At 34.9% G+C, this 18,688-nt stretch overlaps 2 protein-coding genes across 2 annotated transcripts in view; one reads left to right on the forward strand and one right to left on the reverse strand.

Moving 5' to 3' along the window:
• LOC148944524 (DNA repair protein Rev1-like) overlaps positions 1-18,688 on the forward strand; it is a 196,631-nt gene that overhangs the window by 145,899 nt on the left and 32,044 nt on the right. The window lies entirely within an intron of this gene.
• Mtr4 (exosome RNA helicase Mtr4) overlaps positions 1-18,688 on the reverse strand; it is a 59,075-nt gene that overhangs the window by 10,927 nt on the left and 29,460 nt on the right. Inside the window, exons 6-11 of the mRNA XM_089100407.1 lie at positions 14,315-14,584; positions 10,205-10,471; positions 7,891-8,167; positions 4,619-4,956; positions 2,782-3,132; positions 1,340-1,503 (exon numbers count right to left, since the gene is read on the reverse strand). Coding sequence (XP_088956533.1) covers positions 1,340-1,503; positions 2,782-3,132; positions 4,619-4,956; positions 7,891-8,167; positions 10,205-10,471; positions 14,315-14,584 — 1,667 coding nt within the window. The remainder of the gene's footprint in view (positions 1-1,339; positions 1,504-2,781; positions 3,133-4,618; positions 4,957-7,890; positions 8,168-10,204; positions 10,472-14,314; positions 14,585-18,688) is intronic.

An 18,688-nucleotide genomic window follows, 5' to 3' on the forward strand; every position in this document is an offset into this window, starting at 1 on the left:
TCAACACTGTCAAATCTGACCTCGAGCCGATTGGCAGATTTCGGAGACATGGTCGCAGATGGGACCCTTCATGATTCGAAATATTGCCCTATGAACCCAACCTGTGGAATTTAACAGTCTGCCAGATCCTGTCGCCAGGGAGAGTTACATAGCTTGTGTCCTGATCCAAGTACAAGTAAGTAAGTAAGCGGTCTTTCTCTGAATCCTATTCTCACTCGAGAAACATCCTGGGAAATTGAAGTGGTAAAAGGAACGTACCTGAAAGCAATATACTCTTAAACGGTAATAATAACAATAAAAAAAGAATTGAAAGAAGAAGTAGACGAAAAAGAAGAAAGTTCACTAAAAACGACTGGCAGGCTAGACTTATCTATTTTAATTTATCTTATTGACAATTCAACCTCCGGGATTCATCCATAAAATAAAGGCCCTGAATAAATAAAATTATACCTTCCTCCTTAATTTTGCGTAGCGATTTGAAAAACTCTAGCATTTTTTTAAGCTATCTTAAAATCAACCCTGACAAACATCAGTAGGAACTTCCCAACTAACATCTGAACGGACAAAATAGATTTTAATATCATCAATTTCCCAATTATTTTGAGAATTTCCAACTTAAGTTTGGTAAGCACATTTTAAATAAATTAAGTAGAAAACTATCGAATCGTCATAATGTCTTACCTAAGCCTTTCTTGAACATGCACATAACCTGACAAGTAAATCATAAGAAAGCGCTATTCTTTTTCTTCTTCTAAAAGGTCGAATTTTTAAGTGTTTACAATCTTTACGATTTGTTTCCTTATCCCAAAACATTGACGAAAGAAAAAGATCAACAAGTTTTCTCAATATAAAGAAAAACCGATCATTTTTTTCCCTTTTTTTAAAGCAAAACCAAATTTCATGGTAAGCCTCACTTGGGTAATCTATCCTGGGTTGACTCATATCAGAGCTTTATAGACAAATATTACTGTCTGAGACATCCTCCACATATTCCTCTTTATCTTTATTTCAATTCAAACAAATCTTAAAACTTGTATTCAGTCTGTTTTTTCTATGTAGATTCATAAAAGTTGAGAACTACAAAGGATTGGAATTTTATACCTCTTACAAAAGACTTCAGAGGTAGCAGTGCAAGTGCTATGCGGGACTTCCAAGTGCTATGTAAATGCCAGGCTTGGATCAGGTATACCTACCCAAAACTAGGAATGGGAGGCCATTCTAAGGCTCGATTTCTATAAAGAGCTTTTTAGTAACCTTGTTAGAAAACCTGGTAATTTAAATGCAAAAAATTATTTAAAATGTGGAATGGCAAGAGAAATTTTTTTAATAAAATTCTTACCTGCCAATTTCACAGGCAACTCGACCCTTCAATTCAATGACATCTGTAGCAGTACAATAGCCCATTCGTCTAAGGATACGTTTCCTTGATTTTAATTCAGTCATTTGCAAAAGGGATTTAGCCTTTTTCAATTCTTCTTTGGCAATTTTAAGCTCAGCTCCAATCTTAAACAAAAAAAGGAAATAATCTCTTTTTCTTTTCGCTACTCCAAAGAATGGTATGCTTAGGATTTTGTATATAGAGGGGTGCTGATGCTGTCAGTCATTTTAATTGGAGCAAACCTTTGGTTTTTAATTCCCTTGCGTTAGACTGTGTTCCATTAGTTTTTGGCTCCATCAAATACCGAAATGCTTATCATTTTGGATCTAACAGAGTGCAAATGCCATCAGATATTGTAAGTTGGTACACAATTTTGCATTTCATTCCATTAGACTAGGCATTGAAAAATATTTTAAATTGAGCGGACGATGATTTGTCACCTTGGTGTGCCATGGGTTGTCTCCAGTAAGGGTTTTTTAGTGCTTAATATTAAACGTTGTGTACTTAAAGAAAGATAAAGTCTCAGAATTTCCCATACCTCCAAACTACAATTTTTTGGTATATTAGTGTCCCTTCGGCCCAAGGACTTACGGTTTTAAGTTTCGAGTTGTTCTGAAGAAAAAAGTGGTGGTCCTTTTTAGGCAGCACTTTAACGCAATCGATAGTTTTCTTTTTTAATTTTTCATTGTACATTAGGGCCCCTTGGCCCAGAGACATGTAGGCGCTGGTCTTGAAGCTATTCAGAAAAAGTTTTTTGTCCTTTGTGGGGCCCCGTTTTCGGAAGAAATAATTTCTTTTTCTTTCTGCATTAAAGTCCTTAGAGTTAAGGACATACGTTTCAAGCTGATCAGAACAATAGTATTCCTGCTCTTTTTTGCCCCATTTTTGGGGCCCATGCCGTAAAACGGAACTTTTTGAATAGTAGATTCTCCTTGGCCAAGGGCATTGCTGCTGCAAGTTTCAACTTGAACAGGGACAAAAAATAGGCCATCCATTGAAATTATACTAATTAATTACTTGATGTAAACGGTTTAAGCTATTAACTGAAATAGAATGCCGATTAAATCCAGGAAAGTTACTAAATGCTCCTTCCCGATGAGATTTATGTAACACTGAGATTTTCACTAACACTAGACCCATTCATAAAAGGATTTAGTATATTTTAGAGCTAGCTCAAGTTATTTAAACTGTTTTGGAACCGAAAGCCAGCCAATGAGAGAGCTTCATTATTAATCCTAGCAGTATAGAAAAAAACTGTATTGAAATTTAAATATATAGTTAATATTTTCTATCTCACTTAGTCTGAACTAGCTAATCAGATGAGTCTTACTAAGAATGGGTTAGATGATAGTTAGATCCTGGTCCTAGGTGCATCTGGGTGTTAGGTATTACACAGGACATACCTGGAGCTTTTCCTTGTACAGTTTATAATGCTCCTCAACCTTTTTATCTTCATACAAAGGATGCTGTTTCAGTCTGCTTTGAAATGCTTCAATTGATTTCCTAATGTCAGCGTATTCCTTTTCCTTGATCTTCATATCTTTCAACGAGTCTAAAAGTGGTATTTCATTTGAAAACCGTCTTTCCACTTCTCTTATACTTTTCAGTACACTTTGTCTATTATCGAGGGGCTTCAAGTCCTCGGGTACGTAAAGACGAACAGATGATACTTTCTGGATCAAATGAAGGTAACATGGTACAGCTTTCATTTCGCTTGGTTCACCAGGTCCTGGAGGCTTAATATTTGCTATACTCTGAAATATACATGACTATTAAAAAACAAGAATTGAATAGATTACAGGTGTCAGGAAAAAAGATAGGAAGTGCAAGAAGTAAAACCGATAGGTAAGAGATAGGTCCAACTGGAAAGATGGGCGTCTGGAATTTTTTTTGCTGAAAATCTCTAGGTTATCTAGTGACTCTTAAGACTTCAAAATTTTTCCCAAAAACAAGTTTGGGGTTAGAACTTTACATAATGAGTTTGTACTGTTATTTGAAACATACCGGCTTAATTAAAAATTTATTTTTAATTCTATTCCGTTTTTTACTTTTCCCCCGTTAAAAAAGAATCTTTTACCCTTCGCCGAGGCTATACCTTTTGAATAGCTATGATTATGATATATTTGACTTATACTATGCAGACAATCTCAGATTTCGCGCGAACAGTGTTGAAGAGTGTAATGGCGCTTTTTATAATTTTAAGAGTGTAACGGTAATCCGTTAAGGTCTAAAGCTAAATCCAGCAATAAATGTAATGAAGACAAAGCAAATTGAACAAGAAGATGTAAACGAAAGTGCACTGAAGGTAATGAAAATATTGACGAGACGGACAAGTTTCTTTACTTGGACAGCAATATAACTACGAACAAAGGAGAAAAAAAAGCCCCAATTAAGATCATAATTTGGAATTTTGAATAACGAGTCAATTCAAACACAGGAGTATGGGTATTAAAGAAAGAATACATAGATATTCTTCAGAGAATTTGGCAATGGACTACTTTGGGAAAAAAGGTTGTCGATAAGGTACCTTTTGCGACTCTTTCTGAACGAAGTGGTTCAACTCTACGTAGTATATACGCAACAAAAGAGCGACTTAGGTGGCCTGAGTATGGCCTTCTGATGTGTCAAGACCCTATTTCTCAAAGAGAGTCCAACTAAACAGTGCAGAAGGTGAAATAAGAAAGTCTAAAAGAAAGATTTTTAGAAGCAGCCAAACCGAAAGCTTTGAATAGGATGAGATAAAGGAGAAGTGATCCCCAGCACTTCAGTGCCACACTACTAAAATAATATATGACTAAAGTGAATATCAACTCTTGATTCTGCCAAACTGTTGATTTATATATGAGAAAGTAATTTTGTCTCAGTAAAACTTCTTTGTTATCTAGAAATCTGCTAAGAGTTTTAACACACTGCAAAAAAGGCGTAGGCTTCTAATATTTTTGGCTATATTTTGTTTACATTTAGTATTTACTTGTATACATTTTGTATATGCACTGTATTTAGAATTCATTAGCCTGAACTTAGTTTATATTTAGTTTTCTATAAAAATGTTCTATAATAATACGTTTCGAACGGTAATATTTTATTTTGTCCGAAATTCACATCTAAAAGTTGAAAAGGATTTCTTTAGGAAAGTACGACCAAATTCATAGGTTTAAAACCGACGCGCATGAAAAACAAAACAAAACTCATCCTACGTGTCGAAATTTTGGTTGATTGAACCTAATAAGTCAGAGTTACCTTTTTATCAGCCGCAGTTTTTGAAACACAGAGTAAAATCTCAGCAATGTATTGACTATCCTTCTCTTCAGCCCCAGTCATACCAGTTTTATTTCCATTACTGATCTGGTCCTTCCTATAGGATAATACAACACCCCATCCATAATCATGGTTTTTATTGATGACATAGACCATTCTTCCCGCTTGCAAAAAAGGTACTAGATAAACTGGTTTCGTAATATATTTCTGATGCTCAGAAGTTAAATTGTCAAATTGCTGCTTAAGCTGATGATACGTTGAAATTTCATCCTCTCGAGGCACTACAAATCGCTCATATTCTTTTGTTTTTGTACGAACATCTGAAAATAATTTTTATTAGTTACCCCTGAGAAGACTAAATCAGAGGCCTTACTACGACACTTTAACGATACGGTAGTCTTAAGAGCTAGCAGAGGCACCTTATGAACTTGGGTTTGATTATGAAGGATGTATTGTCGTGCCCTAAATCAAACGGCGCGTCATAAATCTTTGTAATTTTGAATGAAAGAAAACATAGACTTGAATGTGTTCATTGAGTTATATCAAGTAGCATCAGAGTTAGATGGTGAATACTCCCCCTAACTAAGCTTCAATCTCATGCAGCTATCAATGCCTCCTCCGAAAATCCAAGCTATGTTTATATGATACTGAATATTAGTTATTTTAGGCTTAATTGTATTATTTTCGAATAGGATTTTCGTAACATTTCAGTTGGATTCATAACTTCAATTTTATTTCAATATCGTAGATTTTGCTATCTTTACCATCAGGAGCGTCTGCAGGAATCCATATATATATATATATATATATATATATATATATATATATATATATATATATATATATATATATATATATATATATATATATATATATATATATATATATATATATATATATATATATATATATATATATATATATATATATATATATTTTTTTTTTTTTTTTGGGGGGGGGGCTATTTTAAAGTGAACTTCAAAAATATCTTAAAAATTGGAAAAAAAACACATTTTTTGGGGATGAAGGAACCAATAACCAAGCAAGCATTCTTCTGAGAACAATAACTCATATTTATAAAAGGTGTCAGATACACACTTTGGTTTTACCCACGACAGCATTATGACGTACCAGCCTTTATGTATATCCTGATGTTATGAGTCGATTATCTATGATTCGGGGCAGCCCTTGGATTTGCTATCTTTTGCCTTTCGTTTGATTGTAAATCTAATCAACATAAAAGAAAGTAAAGAAGTTGATTGGACCTTAAAGATTCTTTCCAATTCGATGGGAATCAAAGTCCCCCAGTTTTGTGCCTAAGTAACTACTACACCAGTTAGAAAACTCATTCAAACTGACCATAAATAATTTATTCATGTGGTATTAGCAAAATATTCATCTAGTGAACATGTGCAATTTAGTAATGAATCACACTGCAGCCAAATTCAGCTATTGGCACGCTTCAAGTTTGCAAGACTGAACGTTACGCCCGAAGTAAATGAATCGGGAGATAGTTGTCAAGGATTTAACCATTCCCCAGAATTTTGACCTTTTTGCTTGTCCCCAAACGGTTAGGGGTTTAACATAATTTAGTTTATTTTCCATATTATTTTCATCATACTTCTTATAAAAAATAAAATGTCATATAAGTCCGAGTTATGAAATGTAATGGTCTGTATGTGTTTGTTGGTTTATGATTAATATACGGTTTCATCTCCTAACCCTTGTTTCTTAAAATAATGTAAAAATTTAATTTATTACATTATTGTTCTTCATTTCTAACAATATTGCGAAAAGGTGCATCTTCGGATAATACAAGGTATCCCAAAAGCAAGTAGACATCTTTGTGAAGTCAGAGTCTCTAAACCTTTTTCTGGCAAGGTTTTAAATGACATCGGGCCAAGAAAAGGTCTTGTACAGTAAAACAATAAGATCTTAAAGGATCACAGTCTTGCATTGGACAATAAAAACGATATCGAAGACCCAGAGTCTTTTCTTAGCAGTGTTAGAAAGAATTCCAAAACTTTAAGCAAACAAAACCCTACGATTTTTAATTGGTCTCAACTTTAAAAAGAGCAGATATTGTCCAGGACCTTATTTAAAATGTTCCAGGAGAAAAGGCCTTCAAGACAAAATCAAAAAACCTATTGAAAAAAAGACTAAAATTGCATAGATAGCCTGAATGTCTGAACTCAAATGTACTTTTTTGAAGCTCAAGACCCACTGGTAACCTTTTTAATTCCTCCTCTCTTTGGGTCTTAGCTGATTAAGCCAATGGTAGTAAACGTGGTATACGAGCCCTCGAAAAAAAAGATCAAGAGAAGTATACCTATGAAAATATAAAACTTAAAATAGACTTACAATTCCAGAAGTAATTACTCGACTAAATTGGAAAACGCGGATGTGGTAGAACTTCAAATAATATAGAAAAGTTTTCATAGCCACACTGGCTTGACAAGATCAATATTTAAAGGTAATTTAAATTACATTTTAGGCTAGTTTTATTTTGCATTTTTCCTAGAGAAGGGGAGCCTGCAGACGAACCCTTGGGTAGGTAGGCTTGTAGAAATGACAGAAGTATGTTGGTACCAAATCTACCATATTTTGTCAGGTCTGAGGTTTGCACTAGTTTTTTTTAGAATTTTTCTAGGGGGCAATGCCAAATCTTGCACCAATAGCTAGACAAAGATTTGTTAGTACCGTGATACTGGTACTTTCATAAGGCCAATTCGACTCATTTACAAAGTAACAAGTTACAGTGTCATGAGTAAACCAGCCAAAGAGCCTGTCAGATGATAAGTACAAAAAAACGTAGCATTTACTTGTTTGTAAGGACAAATAATAAATAGTCTGCCTCTTCCTCCAAGAACAATTTTTTTGACCCCCTTACATCGCTCCTGCAAAAAACTTTCCTGGAAGCTTCAAGTCGATTCCCCAGCCTCGAGACCAAATAGAGCATAATTGCTAAACTACATATAAAATTCGTCATCATTGAATAAAACCTACTGACTGAAAGCAATACTCGCTTGCCTTCAGGCAAAAAAGAAGAAGAAAAAAGTACACTCCTTTGGTGGTCGGAAATCAATTGACCCAGTTGGATTGTAAAAGCTCTCTAGAGAAATACTCGCGTATTCCTTGTATAACATCAAATGATTAGCTAGGGATTGAGGACATATTACCAATTATAAAAAGTAGGATGATCCCTCAATTTACGCTGCGAAAACATTTAAAACAGACATGATACTTAGACTTACTCTGTATTAACTTAGGTATATTGGCATACTGCTGAAACTGGAAGAAACTTCGCTCTAGCATGTACTCCGGATTAATTTCTTTCACACGTAGCAGATTAAGAACCATACTATATGTCAAATGGAAAGCTGAATTCAGTTGATCAGCTTGCCCTTTGATCAGAGTTCTACCGATGGTGGGGTTAATCTTTTCATCAAGCATAAGAATAACTATACCCTTGTCGTCCAGACCACGACGACCAGCTCTTCCAGACATCTGAATGTATTCACCCGAAGTAATCTATAATTAAATCATAATAAATAAAAATAAAGATTGAATATTCTTATACCTAAATCATAAATTTTTCACAAGTTCTAATATATTGATCAATCATTCGGCATGTATCAGTATTAATTCTTTTCACAAGCACAACAAAAAAAATAATGTCAACAATACATAAACGATGCATTGAATGCCTTAATGGTTGCTGCTCACTCGGATACTGTCAGTTGATATATGGTTATGTCCACGATATGTTGGTCGATGTCGACATCCATGATACTGTCATCATTTAGTACACTGACTCTGCGCGTGACGCTGTGCAACCTTTGTTAGGTTCAGTAATTTACTTGCTATCATTTCAATTAATTTATTTGAAAAAAGAATATCTCAACACTTCTCTTTTCCAAATGAAGACTATCCCTTGTTTTTCTTCTTTTTTTTAAATTCTTTTTCCATACAATACGGTTGTATTTAATACATAATAGTTGTTCTGAACAAATCGTTACATTGAATCGAAATCTCCAGCTTCTATAATTGATATGGAACTGAACAGGTTTGTTTGATCATCAACTATAACTAGTAAGAGTGTGCTAATAAGTAAAGAAGAGTTTATTTGTTTTATATATTTTTTTTTTTCATTTGTCTTGGTTTATTGTTTTTTTTTCGTTCTTACTGGTCTTTACCTGTGCGGAAGGAAAAAGGTTCATAATAGTGTTTGATCAGGCAAAGTATTCGGGATCAGATCAGATCAGACCGAGAACAGATCAGATCAGACCAAGAACAGATCAGATCAGACCGATAACAGATCAGGTCAGACCGATAACAGATCAGGTCAGATAAGACCGAGAACAGATCAGATCAGGACCGATAACAGATCAGGTCAGACCGATAACAGATCAGGTCAGACCGATAACAGATCAGGTCAGACCAAGAACAGATCATGTCAGACCAATAACAGATCAGGTCAGGACCAAGAACAGATCAGGTCAGGACCGATAAAAGATCAGGTCAGACCGAGAACAGATCAGGTCAGACCAAGAACAGATCAGATCAGACCGATAACAGATCAGGTCAGACCAATAACAGATCAGGTCAGACCGAGAACAGATCAGATCAGGACCGATAACAGATCAGGTCAGACCGATAACAGAACATATCAGAACAATATCAGATCAGATCAGACCGATAACAGAACAGATCAGATAAGACCAAGAACAGATCAGATCAGACCGATAACAGATCAGATCAGACCGATAAAAGATCAGGTCAGACCGATAACAGATCAGATCAGACCGATAACAGATCAGAAAAGACCAATAACAGATCAGATCAGATTGAGAACAGATCAGATCAGACCGAGAAGAGATCTGAATACTGAATCTGAATACATAAAATACTGCGCAAGATAATTAAAGTAACAATCCGAATGAAAGCTTATCTGCACACAGTGAGAGGAGGGAGGGTGCTCCTCTCTTCAAAATTTATTTACTTTGGGGTAAGCCAATACTTAATAAACAAGTGAAAGACTTAAAGCCAAACTGGCCATCCAAGACAAAACAAAGAGAAAAAGAAATCTCAAGAAGGAGAAAACAAATGGGGCTACGGCCAAATGAAGAAAATTAAAAACTAATACGACGCGGATATTTTGCCAAAATAAAGCAAGGCGTCTTCAACGATAAAAATAAAGAAAAATCGAAACTAACCTAAAACTAAATAAAATCTAAACCCAAAAAAAAAAAAAAAATGTTGCTACTGTGATTGTGCACCACAAATAACTGAATATTGTTTTTTTTTCCTGGTTTCAAATTTTACTTAATTTTTGGTTATTTTGTATTTATCTTTGTTCTTAGCGTTGAAAACGCCTTGTTTTATACAGGCAAAATATCCGTATCGTTTTAGTCTGTCTTTCAGGTCAAAAGGAATTAGTACCGGTGTTCTTCTTCTTCTTGTGATTTCTTTTTCTCTTTGTTTTTGTTTATAAACAAGGCAACTGCCTTATTTTGCGATTGATGTACGATTAAGAGTGTGCCAAATTTAATTAAAGGATATGCTTACATATCTTTGCTCTTTTCCATCGAATTTCCTGCAATTAGTAAACAGTACAGTTCTGGCTGGCATATTGAGTCCCATAGCAAATGTCTCTGTTGCAAACAGAGCCTTGATCAACCCTTCTGAGAAAAGAATTTCTATTGTTTCTTTTAGAATGGGCAAAAGTCCTCCATGGTGAATACCAACTCCACGCTTCAAGAGTGGAAGAACGTTAACTATCTGTGGCAATTTCTTATCTTCATCAGAGAGGACATCCATCGCGTTGTTGAACACCTAAAATACATAGATAACAAAAAGATCAGGTTCCATTGTTTAAACAAGTGGTGTACTAAACATGATTAGCAAGCCATATCTGATTCGCGTCCATTTTCAACCCATCCCGTTTGGTCATTTTGAAGTTAAGATTAGAAGAAGGCGTTTAAGATTACCTACAGCTACGGATGTTGAGACGGATATTATGGAGATGAATACTATTCTTAATAGCCATTGCTGCAGGCAAGCTCAAACTTCTTCTAATAATGTCCAACAATTAGGATAGCCGAAGAAATAATCACCTTAAGTCATTTTTTTTCTCAGGAGAAATACAAAAAAGAGAAATTGTTGGTACCTGGCAACTTTTTTTTTCGGTGCTTACATCGACGTAGTTTTTCCCACGCTTTGTTGCATTTATGTTTTATTAACAAATCATTTATTTTCAAGCAAAGATGCTAAATAAAAGCATGAGATTTGAGACTTGTCAATTACGTAAAAGTGTTGATAAGAATACAAGAATGTCACATACGGTACTTGGATTAAGTAAAAGATATCTCACACACTTTCCATAGCATCAAAACTGAAAAAGTCAACTAGTTCCCATGAAGGTGAAAATACTGTCTAGGAGAATTAAACTTTTACACACTTAGCCTGTTTACGTAAATTACACTTACTTTTAATGGCTATGCCTCAAGGAACAAACTTTACTTGAGAAAAACCATAATAATTGAAATGAGAACTTGGTACTTACGTGTAATAGCGACCACTCCCAAGAAGTGAAGTTAGGTTAATCTTGGTGAAATATACCAAAATATTATGAAAATGTAATACTTTAGTAACAAAATTATGCCAACTAAAACAGAGAATTATGGAAAGCAGGCCGCCCAGAACGCATTATGTTAAATACCTAACTAAACCAACTCTGTATATTAAATATTTAATTAAAATATACCGGCATAGTAGTTTATCTCACTGAGACTAAGCTAGTTATCTCCGAACGCTGAGAGAGAAACCGGTTTTACTCAGATGAGGAACAACAGTGTGGTCGCTATAACACGTAAGTACTGAGTAATTTAGTACTTATGATTAATATACAATACGCATAACTAAAGATGTTATCGCCTAATACACTGGGTCTAGGGGATCGTGCCTTCTCGCTTTGGGGAGATGGGAGGTAAATTGCAAATTTCAAATGGGAGTCCCAGTAAACGTTATATATTTGGAATTACAAAAGAAAATGTTTCTTTGGAACAAAAATATTCCAAAATAAAGAGTCGCCTGTCCCCCTTCCCCCATGTTTCCAATAGTTTGAGGTCGACCCTTAAATGCTTGTAAATATTTATTGGGCTATTTTCTTCCCAAAAAAGTTAAGACATAAAAGATAATTCTTTTTCTTTGTATATTTTGGAGCATTTAATATTTTAGGGGGCTGCCATTCAAAATTTAGCAGTTCAATCAAAGAACAGAGGATGTGCAACTGGCTTAGATTGATAATTATATAGATTTTTGAATAAATTGCCAAGTTAATTTTTTGGCGTAAATCATAATTTGTTGAGCTTATAAAGCTTGCCTTTGTCCAATTCCAATGCTAATTTCTTTCAAGGTTCAAATCCTTAGACCTTCTGATAGGGGGATTTTTACAATACAAATAATCCCAATATGTATAGTTTACAGTATGTATAGATTTTCGAATTTTCTTGAGTTCCGTCAGCAAGCCCTTGGAATTCTCCTTCAATCCCGTCCCTGTATGGAGCGCGGTTGTCACTTGAGAATTCAATAATATCCCGAAATTCACTAGTAAAAAATTTTAAGGTTTGAGAAAAAAATTCCAAGATACTAAACAATAATAACAGATATGCTATAAAAACAACATAAAAATATACATATTTCTTTCAATATCTCCGTGCTCAGTACTGAAATTTCAATATTTTAGGAATAACCACAAGAAGCCAATAATATCTTAGACCACACTGCATTTCTATTTACAAAAAATTAAGAGAAAAAAACGTGTTTAATTTAAGTAAAACAGCTGAAAAACGAAATAAATAAAGAACTTCAACAAAACTTTAACTAATAAAAAATCCGAATATTTCGGCTCCACATCCGAGAGGCTTTCTCAACAAAAAAAAAACTTTAAGGAAGAAGAAGCAGTTTTTTAATATAAAACCATCTAAAAAAGGACAACTAACACATAAGAGAAAGAAAAGAAAAAAACAGCTAAAACACAAACAAATAAATATAACAGACATTCTAAACACTTCCAGAACTACTGTTACTCACTGACAAGACAAAAACAAATGTCTGTAGTACACAAAAAGTAATTCTCCTCTTTACTGTCAGATAGTTAAATGGGATCTATATTAAAAATAAATACTATATTTATTTGAAAGCATAGTCATAAAACCCCAGATCACCACCCCTGATTAAATTTACTAGGTTATAAACATTTGAACTATATATAGCAACAGGTCAACGAAACTTATGCATTATAAATTAAATGGAATTTTTTATTTGCTAGTTTAGCTGCAGTCTGTTGATTCTTGCCAGCTTTAAGCCCATTCCGAATTTCACTTGCAGGGTTGTCACTCGTCGGGAACTATTATGTAACGCACTACTGCTAGAGAATTTGATCTGCCCCCTAACTGAATTATTATAAGTTAGATTTATTCTATATTCTGCTTCATCTCTATTAAAGCTAATACCCCACACATGTTTTTCTTAATTTCAATAATTTCTCTAAAACTTTGCATAAGTCCTATAGATGTGCCCAAAATTTTTGTTTGATAAAATTATGCTATGGTGAGGAAAGTGAAATAAAGTCAATTTGATTTTCCTCACAATAGTATATTATTATAATTACCATAGTAATTACCTCTTGTGTGCTAATAGACATTCGTTTTTGTATTGTCAGAGAGCAACAAGAGTTCTCGAAGTGTTTAGAATGTGAGTTATATTTATTTGTTTGTTTTCAGTTTATTTTGTTTTCTTTCTCTTGTGTGTTAGTTGTCCTTTTTTTACATGGTTTTATTTTTAAAAGCGGTTTTTCCTCCTTAAATTTTTTTTCTTTCCGTCGAGAAAGGTTCCCGGACGTGGAGCCGAAATATACAGATTTTTTATTAATTAAAGTTTGTTTTGTTTTTTATTTATTTCGTCTTGTGTTCCACTCCTTTATTTAAATTAAGCTCATTTTCTCTTAATTTTACGACAAAAAGTCGCACCTTGGTGTGAAGACATTCTCTGCAGCATCGAAAAGATGCATAAGACATGATATTTGCTTTATTAACTGATCAAATATTTCAATTATAAAAAAATTTAGTTGGAAAGGCGCAGTCAAAACTGCTGGATTATAACTTTTTTAAATTCTAAATCTACACCATAAGCTTAAGAAAGTAAAACCCAACGTTGTGGTTTATATCATATGGATATCGACTAAACATAAACAAGTAGAAGAAAAAACAAGCAACTACACACGAAGGTGCACACAGCCGCAAGTTTACAGGTATATCATATAATTTCCCCAGGAGGGTGAAGATGTGGTCTGACATCCTCAACGTCTCATTTTTGACCACAGTTTTTTTTTAATTATTCCGAGTGCCGAAACTTTAGAGGAGTGTTTTCCTTATTTCCCTTCCCCTATCCCTCTCTATGCGAAGCTATATATATAGAGTCATACTCAGCCTATTTTGTAAAATTCATAGCTCTAGGAAAGAATCAAATGCCTTCCATGGCTATATTTAGGCACTAGGAGGCTGAGTTTGCAGGAGAGGGAGGATTCTTAAATGGTTTAATTCCATCTATCATTGAATTAATATGCATTTGGAATTCCTTTGCAAGCGTATATTAGAGCTAGGCAGGTCAACTCACCTCCTCAACCAACTTCTTTTCTTCTGTGCTATTGAAGTCTAACTTTGCCATTTGTGTTGCATAGAACTCGCATTCTTTCTTAGAAAAACTAAAAACAATAACAGGAGCAAAGCCACGGTCTTGAATCATTTTTACTATCTTCAAAATTGAGGCACCATCTGCCCCACCTTTCATTCCTCCTTTTCTGCCTCTTTGATCCCCAGCAGATGCATCACCAACGTTATGTAGAATTGACATAGCTTCGGAAAACTGGTCTTCCCTGAAAACACCCTAAAAAAATCCTGTTTGAAGACAACAAAAGATCGTTGTTTGATTATATACATTTTTAACACATATATAGAATACAAAATTAAACTTCACTCTACCCTTAAACTTGCGACCATTACATTCAGATTTAAAATCTCCTTGACAATACCGAGCACCTTGTATATTCTAAAGAAGCACGCAAAGAGGGTGAAGGAGAGGGGTCTTTCAAGAACCCCCCCCCCACCAAAACTCTCAAGACTTGCTCCTAAAATGCCTTATATTTTACATATTATTCACCTATTTTTGGTACTAAAGAGAAACATGAATGCGTATGTAATATTCACTAAGATAAAGACATTAAATGAATCCCTATAGACAGAAAGATTTATTAGGTCAATGGTTTATTTTATTAACTGAAATTTGGAACAGGATTACAGTGTGATGATCCTCTATAGTGTATTAAAGGTAATTACTTGGTCAAAAAAAAAAAAAAAAAAAAAAGGAAAAATATAAAAAACAAAAACTGTCTTCCTAATTTAGTGACCGAGATAAATGACCACTTGAAGAAGGTCTAGACCTTACTCATATCGGAACGTGACTCAGATGGGTATAAAGAGCAAGCACAGTTGCTCATATTTAGACGTAAATTCTGGATGTAAATTCTTTAGGATTTTTCCCATTTGTACGTATATGCTATCTTGAGCAAAGCTGGATCTTTACTTAACATTTTATGAAAGCTCGTTGTGGCGTTAAGCTCCCTGAGACCATGTAAGTAAGAAGCATTGGATGTCTATTGTATTTAGTTTAAACTTCTGCTTGAGCCCAAAAATTTAAGTTATTTTTGTTCTAAGGCCCACCTAAATTGAGGCCTCGGGGTTTTGTTTCCCACTTGCAAGCTACAGTTAGTACAAACATGACAGCCAAAACGTTTTACTAAAGAAGTTTATTATAAAAAGCAAAAATCATTAAAAATAAAGCTTGTTTTATGCTTGACACCCATTGAAACCAACGGAAACCCACACATGAATCATGCAGCATTTCTTGCTTCTGATTTTTGAAATTCAAGTTATGTTCTCACCACAGTCGATGAAAATTCCCATACGAACTATGCAGTATCTCGTACATCCGATTCTTGCAGTCATGCGGTCCTTACCATAGCCGATGAAAATTCGCAAGCGAACCACTTAGATCGCCTTACCTCCGATTCCTGCATTTCCTTCATTCTCACAATATCAGATGAGACTTTTTCAGCTACAGTAAAAAGGGCATTGCAGCAGCCACTATAGTATCCCCTGAGAATCAAGCATCAATACAGGCTGGCTTCAGAAGAAGCAACAATGGTTTATTGAGGAATCCAGCTGCAGCCGTAAGTTTAAAAGGTCAATTTTGATCTAATAAAAAAAATCTTCAGTACCAGAAGTTTAGTATTCCAAGGATGAGAGCATTCGCGCACTTCAGCGTGAAATTACCGCAGCGCTTAAAAGCTAAGGCTGATTTGAGAATCAAGCATCAGTATAGGTGAGAGGAGCCAAACAAGAAATTGCTTACAATTGCCTAGCCTATAACTTAAAAGCACGAGCACGACCAAAACGTAAGGCTGTGCAATGCTGGGGTAGGAAAGTCAATACGGTTTCTGTTTCAAAGAAAATCTGCAAGTCAGCCAGTATGGTCTGCAATTTGGCTCATTCAGGTAACTGGAAATGCTCTTAACGAAACTGAACTACGTCTCTTATCAATTAAAAAAATTACTTCTTTTTTTCGTTTGACAGAACCGAGTTGAACATGTTTCAAAGCTAGAAGTACGAAAAAATTAGCTTAAAATTCAATGTGACAACCATGTTCTTGTTCCCATCTATCAGAGATCCCAACCGTATATTCAAAAATTAGAATAATCCCCTTTTGTCTCTTGAAAACAATTTTCTGTTATAATCGACACCTGGTTGAGATTTGAAAATAACAAATCCATAGCAAAGCTAGAAATTCCCCTTTTCAGGTTAAAATAATCTGAAATTTTTAGTGGAAAGCTTTGAATTTATCCTTAACTGTAGGTTTATGCCCAAATTTTAGAAATTAACTGCATTTTAATTCCCCACCCCAAAAATCTTAGGCCAATACCACACAGAACGTCATTTTGGCCAATACTGAGGGAAAGATATTGGCAGATATCCCCCTTGTAATTTCTAGCACCCTGTTCTTTTTGTTGTACATATATTTAGCAATGTGCGCATAACCAAACAAAGTTCACCACCTATATCAAGCAGCTCGCGGTAACGAACTGTAAGCAAGCAGCGACACGGCTCAATAGTAACCGAAACTCCAAAAAACGCAATTTTGATATCAAATATATCAAAAGGATTGGCTTATTATGCTGATTCTAAATACATAAGATTCATTAAGTTTAGTGTTACCCATAAAAGACCACGGACATGAGAAAATTTGTTATCTTCGAAAAAGGGGGGAAACATTCCATAAAAGTCAAAGAATCTTAATCAAGATCACATAATCAGATTCAGCGCATCGCAGAACCCTCCTTCAGAGGCTTCAAACTCCCATCTGCAAAAATGTGGAATTCTATTTTTTTATTAGAAGAAAGATAATGGATGCGTGTTTATTGGTGTCTTTTCCCAGGGGTGATCGTATCGAACCGATGGTCTTGAAACATCGGGAGGGGGCTCATTTGAACAGATATTAAAGGTTCCAGTGCCCTTTTCAAGTGATCAAAAGGATTGGAGGGCAACTAGTCCTCCTCCCACGCCCCTCTTTTCCCAAAATCGTCCGATAAAAATTTTGAGATATCTATTTTGTCTAGAATAGCTGGAAAGTCCGAAAAAATATGCCTTTGGAGATGCCACAGCCCCTGGGTATAGGTTTTTAAGTTATAAAATATGCCCATTGTATACGCAAAGTATTTTTTATTGGGAAGTATGCAGACAATTTTCGAGAGGATGGGGATTTTGTTCTTGGGATAGCTTTCCATGGGGATACTTTGCCGTGTAGAGGGAAATTTCCAGGAGCGAACTTTTCAGGAGAGATTTGACCGAATTTCTATACAAAATTATTTTATTTGTTCTACTTTGTCTTGGTCTATTTCCGTTAATATGTGAAGATGTATCGGAGGAATTGTCCGAGGGAAATTTTCTGCGTGTTTGGATTTCCAGGAAATAATTTCCTGGAAATCCAAGGGGGAATTCTTGGAGTAAACGGAAAAACGATTAGAACTTAGTCTCTTTCAAATGAAAGTATGCTAAGGAGAATTTTTCAGGCGAATCTTCTGCAAGAAATTTTCCGGAAGGGGGGGGGACGGGATTTTCAGCGAGGATAGAATTGTCCGAAAGAAATTTTACGGGGAGGGTGTATTTTACGCCGGAGGAACTTTCCACGGAGGAGTTTCCCGTAACGAGAGGGAATTTTTCATGGAGGTTGAACTAGATTTACCGGCATTATTTGATAAACAATCAAAAATAAAATAAAAAAACAAGTTTTTTCAACTGAAAGTAAGGAACAACACTAAAACTCAAACCGAACAGAAATTATTCTGAATATGAAGGGGTCGCCCCCTCCTCAATACCCTGCTTTTTGCACTAAACTTTGACTGTTTGTCCCGATTTTTTAAGAACGATTCCTGAAAGACAAGGGCCGCTTAATTAGAATAGGAAGTTTTTTTTAAAAGTGCTAGAAACTTTACCGTGAAGAGCAAGGTATTGAGGAGGGGGGAAACCCCTTCATATACGGAATAATTTGTATTCATTTTGGGTTTTAATGTTGCTCCTTAGTTTCAGTTGAAAACACCTCTTTTATTTTATTTTAATTAGTTAAAAAGAACCTGTCATGTCATTATTAAAAGAGTTACTATTTGGATTTCAATCTCATGTGTTGGATTAGCAGTTTGATGGGCTATTAAAAGGCATAGAAAACACAAAACAGGTAAAAGTTTACCTGAAAACAAAGGAAGGCTCAATTTTCAGGAAATTATAACTATGCAGGAGTCGCAGAACCAAAGGAAATCATTGAACCATCAAAAACCATACAAAAACTCAATAGAGCTCAGTATATCTGTTAAGCGTCACTTTGAATGTCAGCATTCATTCAGCCAATTATTGGTGGAAAAAAGCTGTCGAAAAACAGAAA

The sequence above is a fragment of the Artemia sp. Qi Xiang Cuo genome, chromosome 14, assembly GCF_049724085.1.
Source record: "Artemia sp. Qi Xiang Cuo chromosome 14, ASM4972408v1, whole genome shotgun sequence".
Lineage (NCBI taxonomy): Eukaryota > Metazoa > Arthropoda > Branchiopoda > Anostraca > Artemiidae > Artemia > Artemia sp. Qi Xiang Cuo.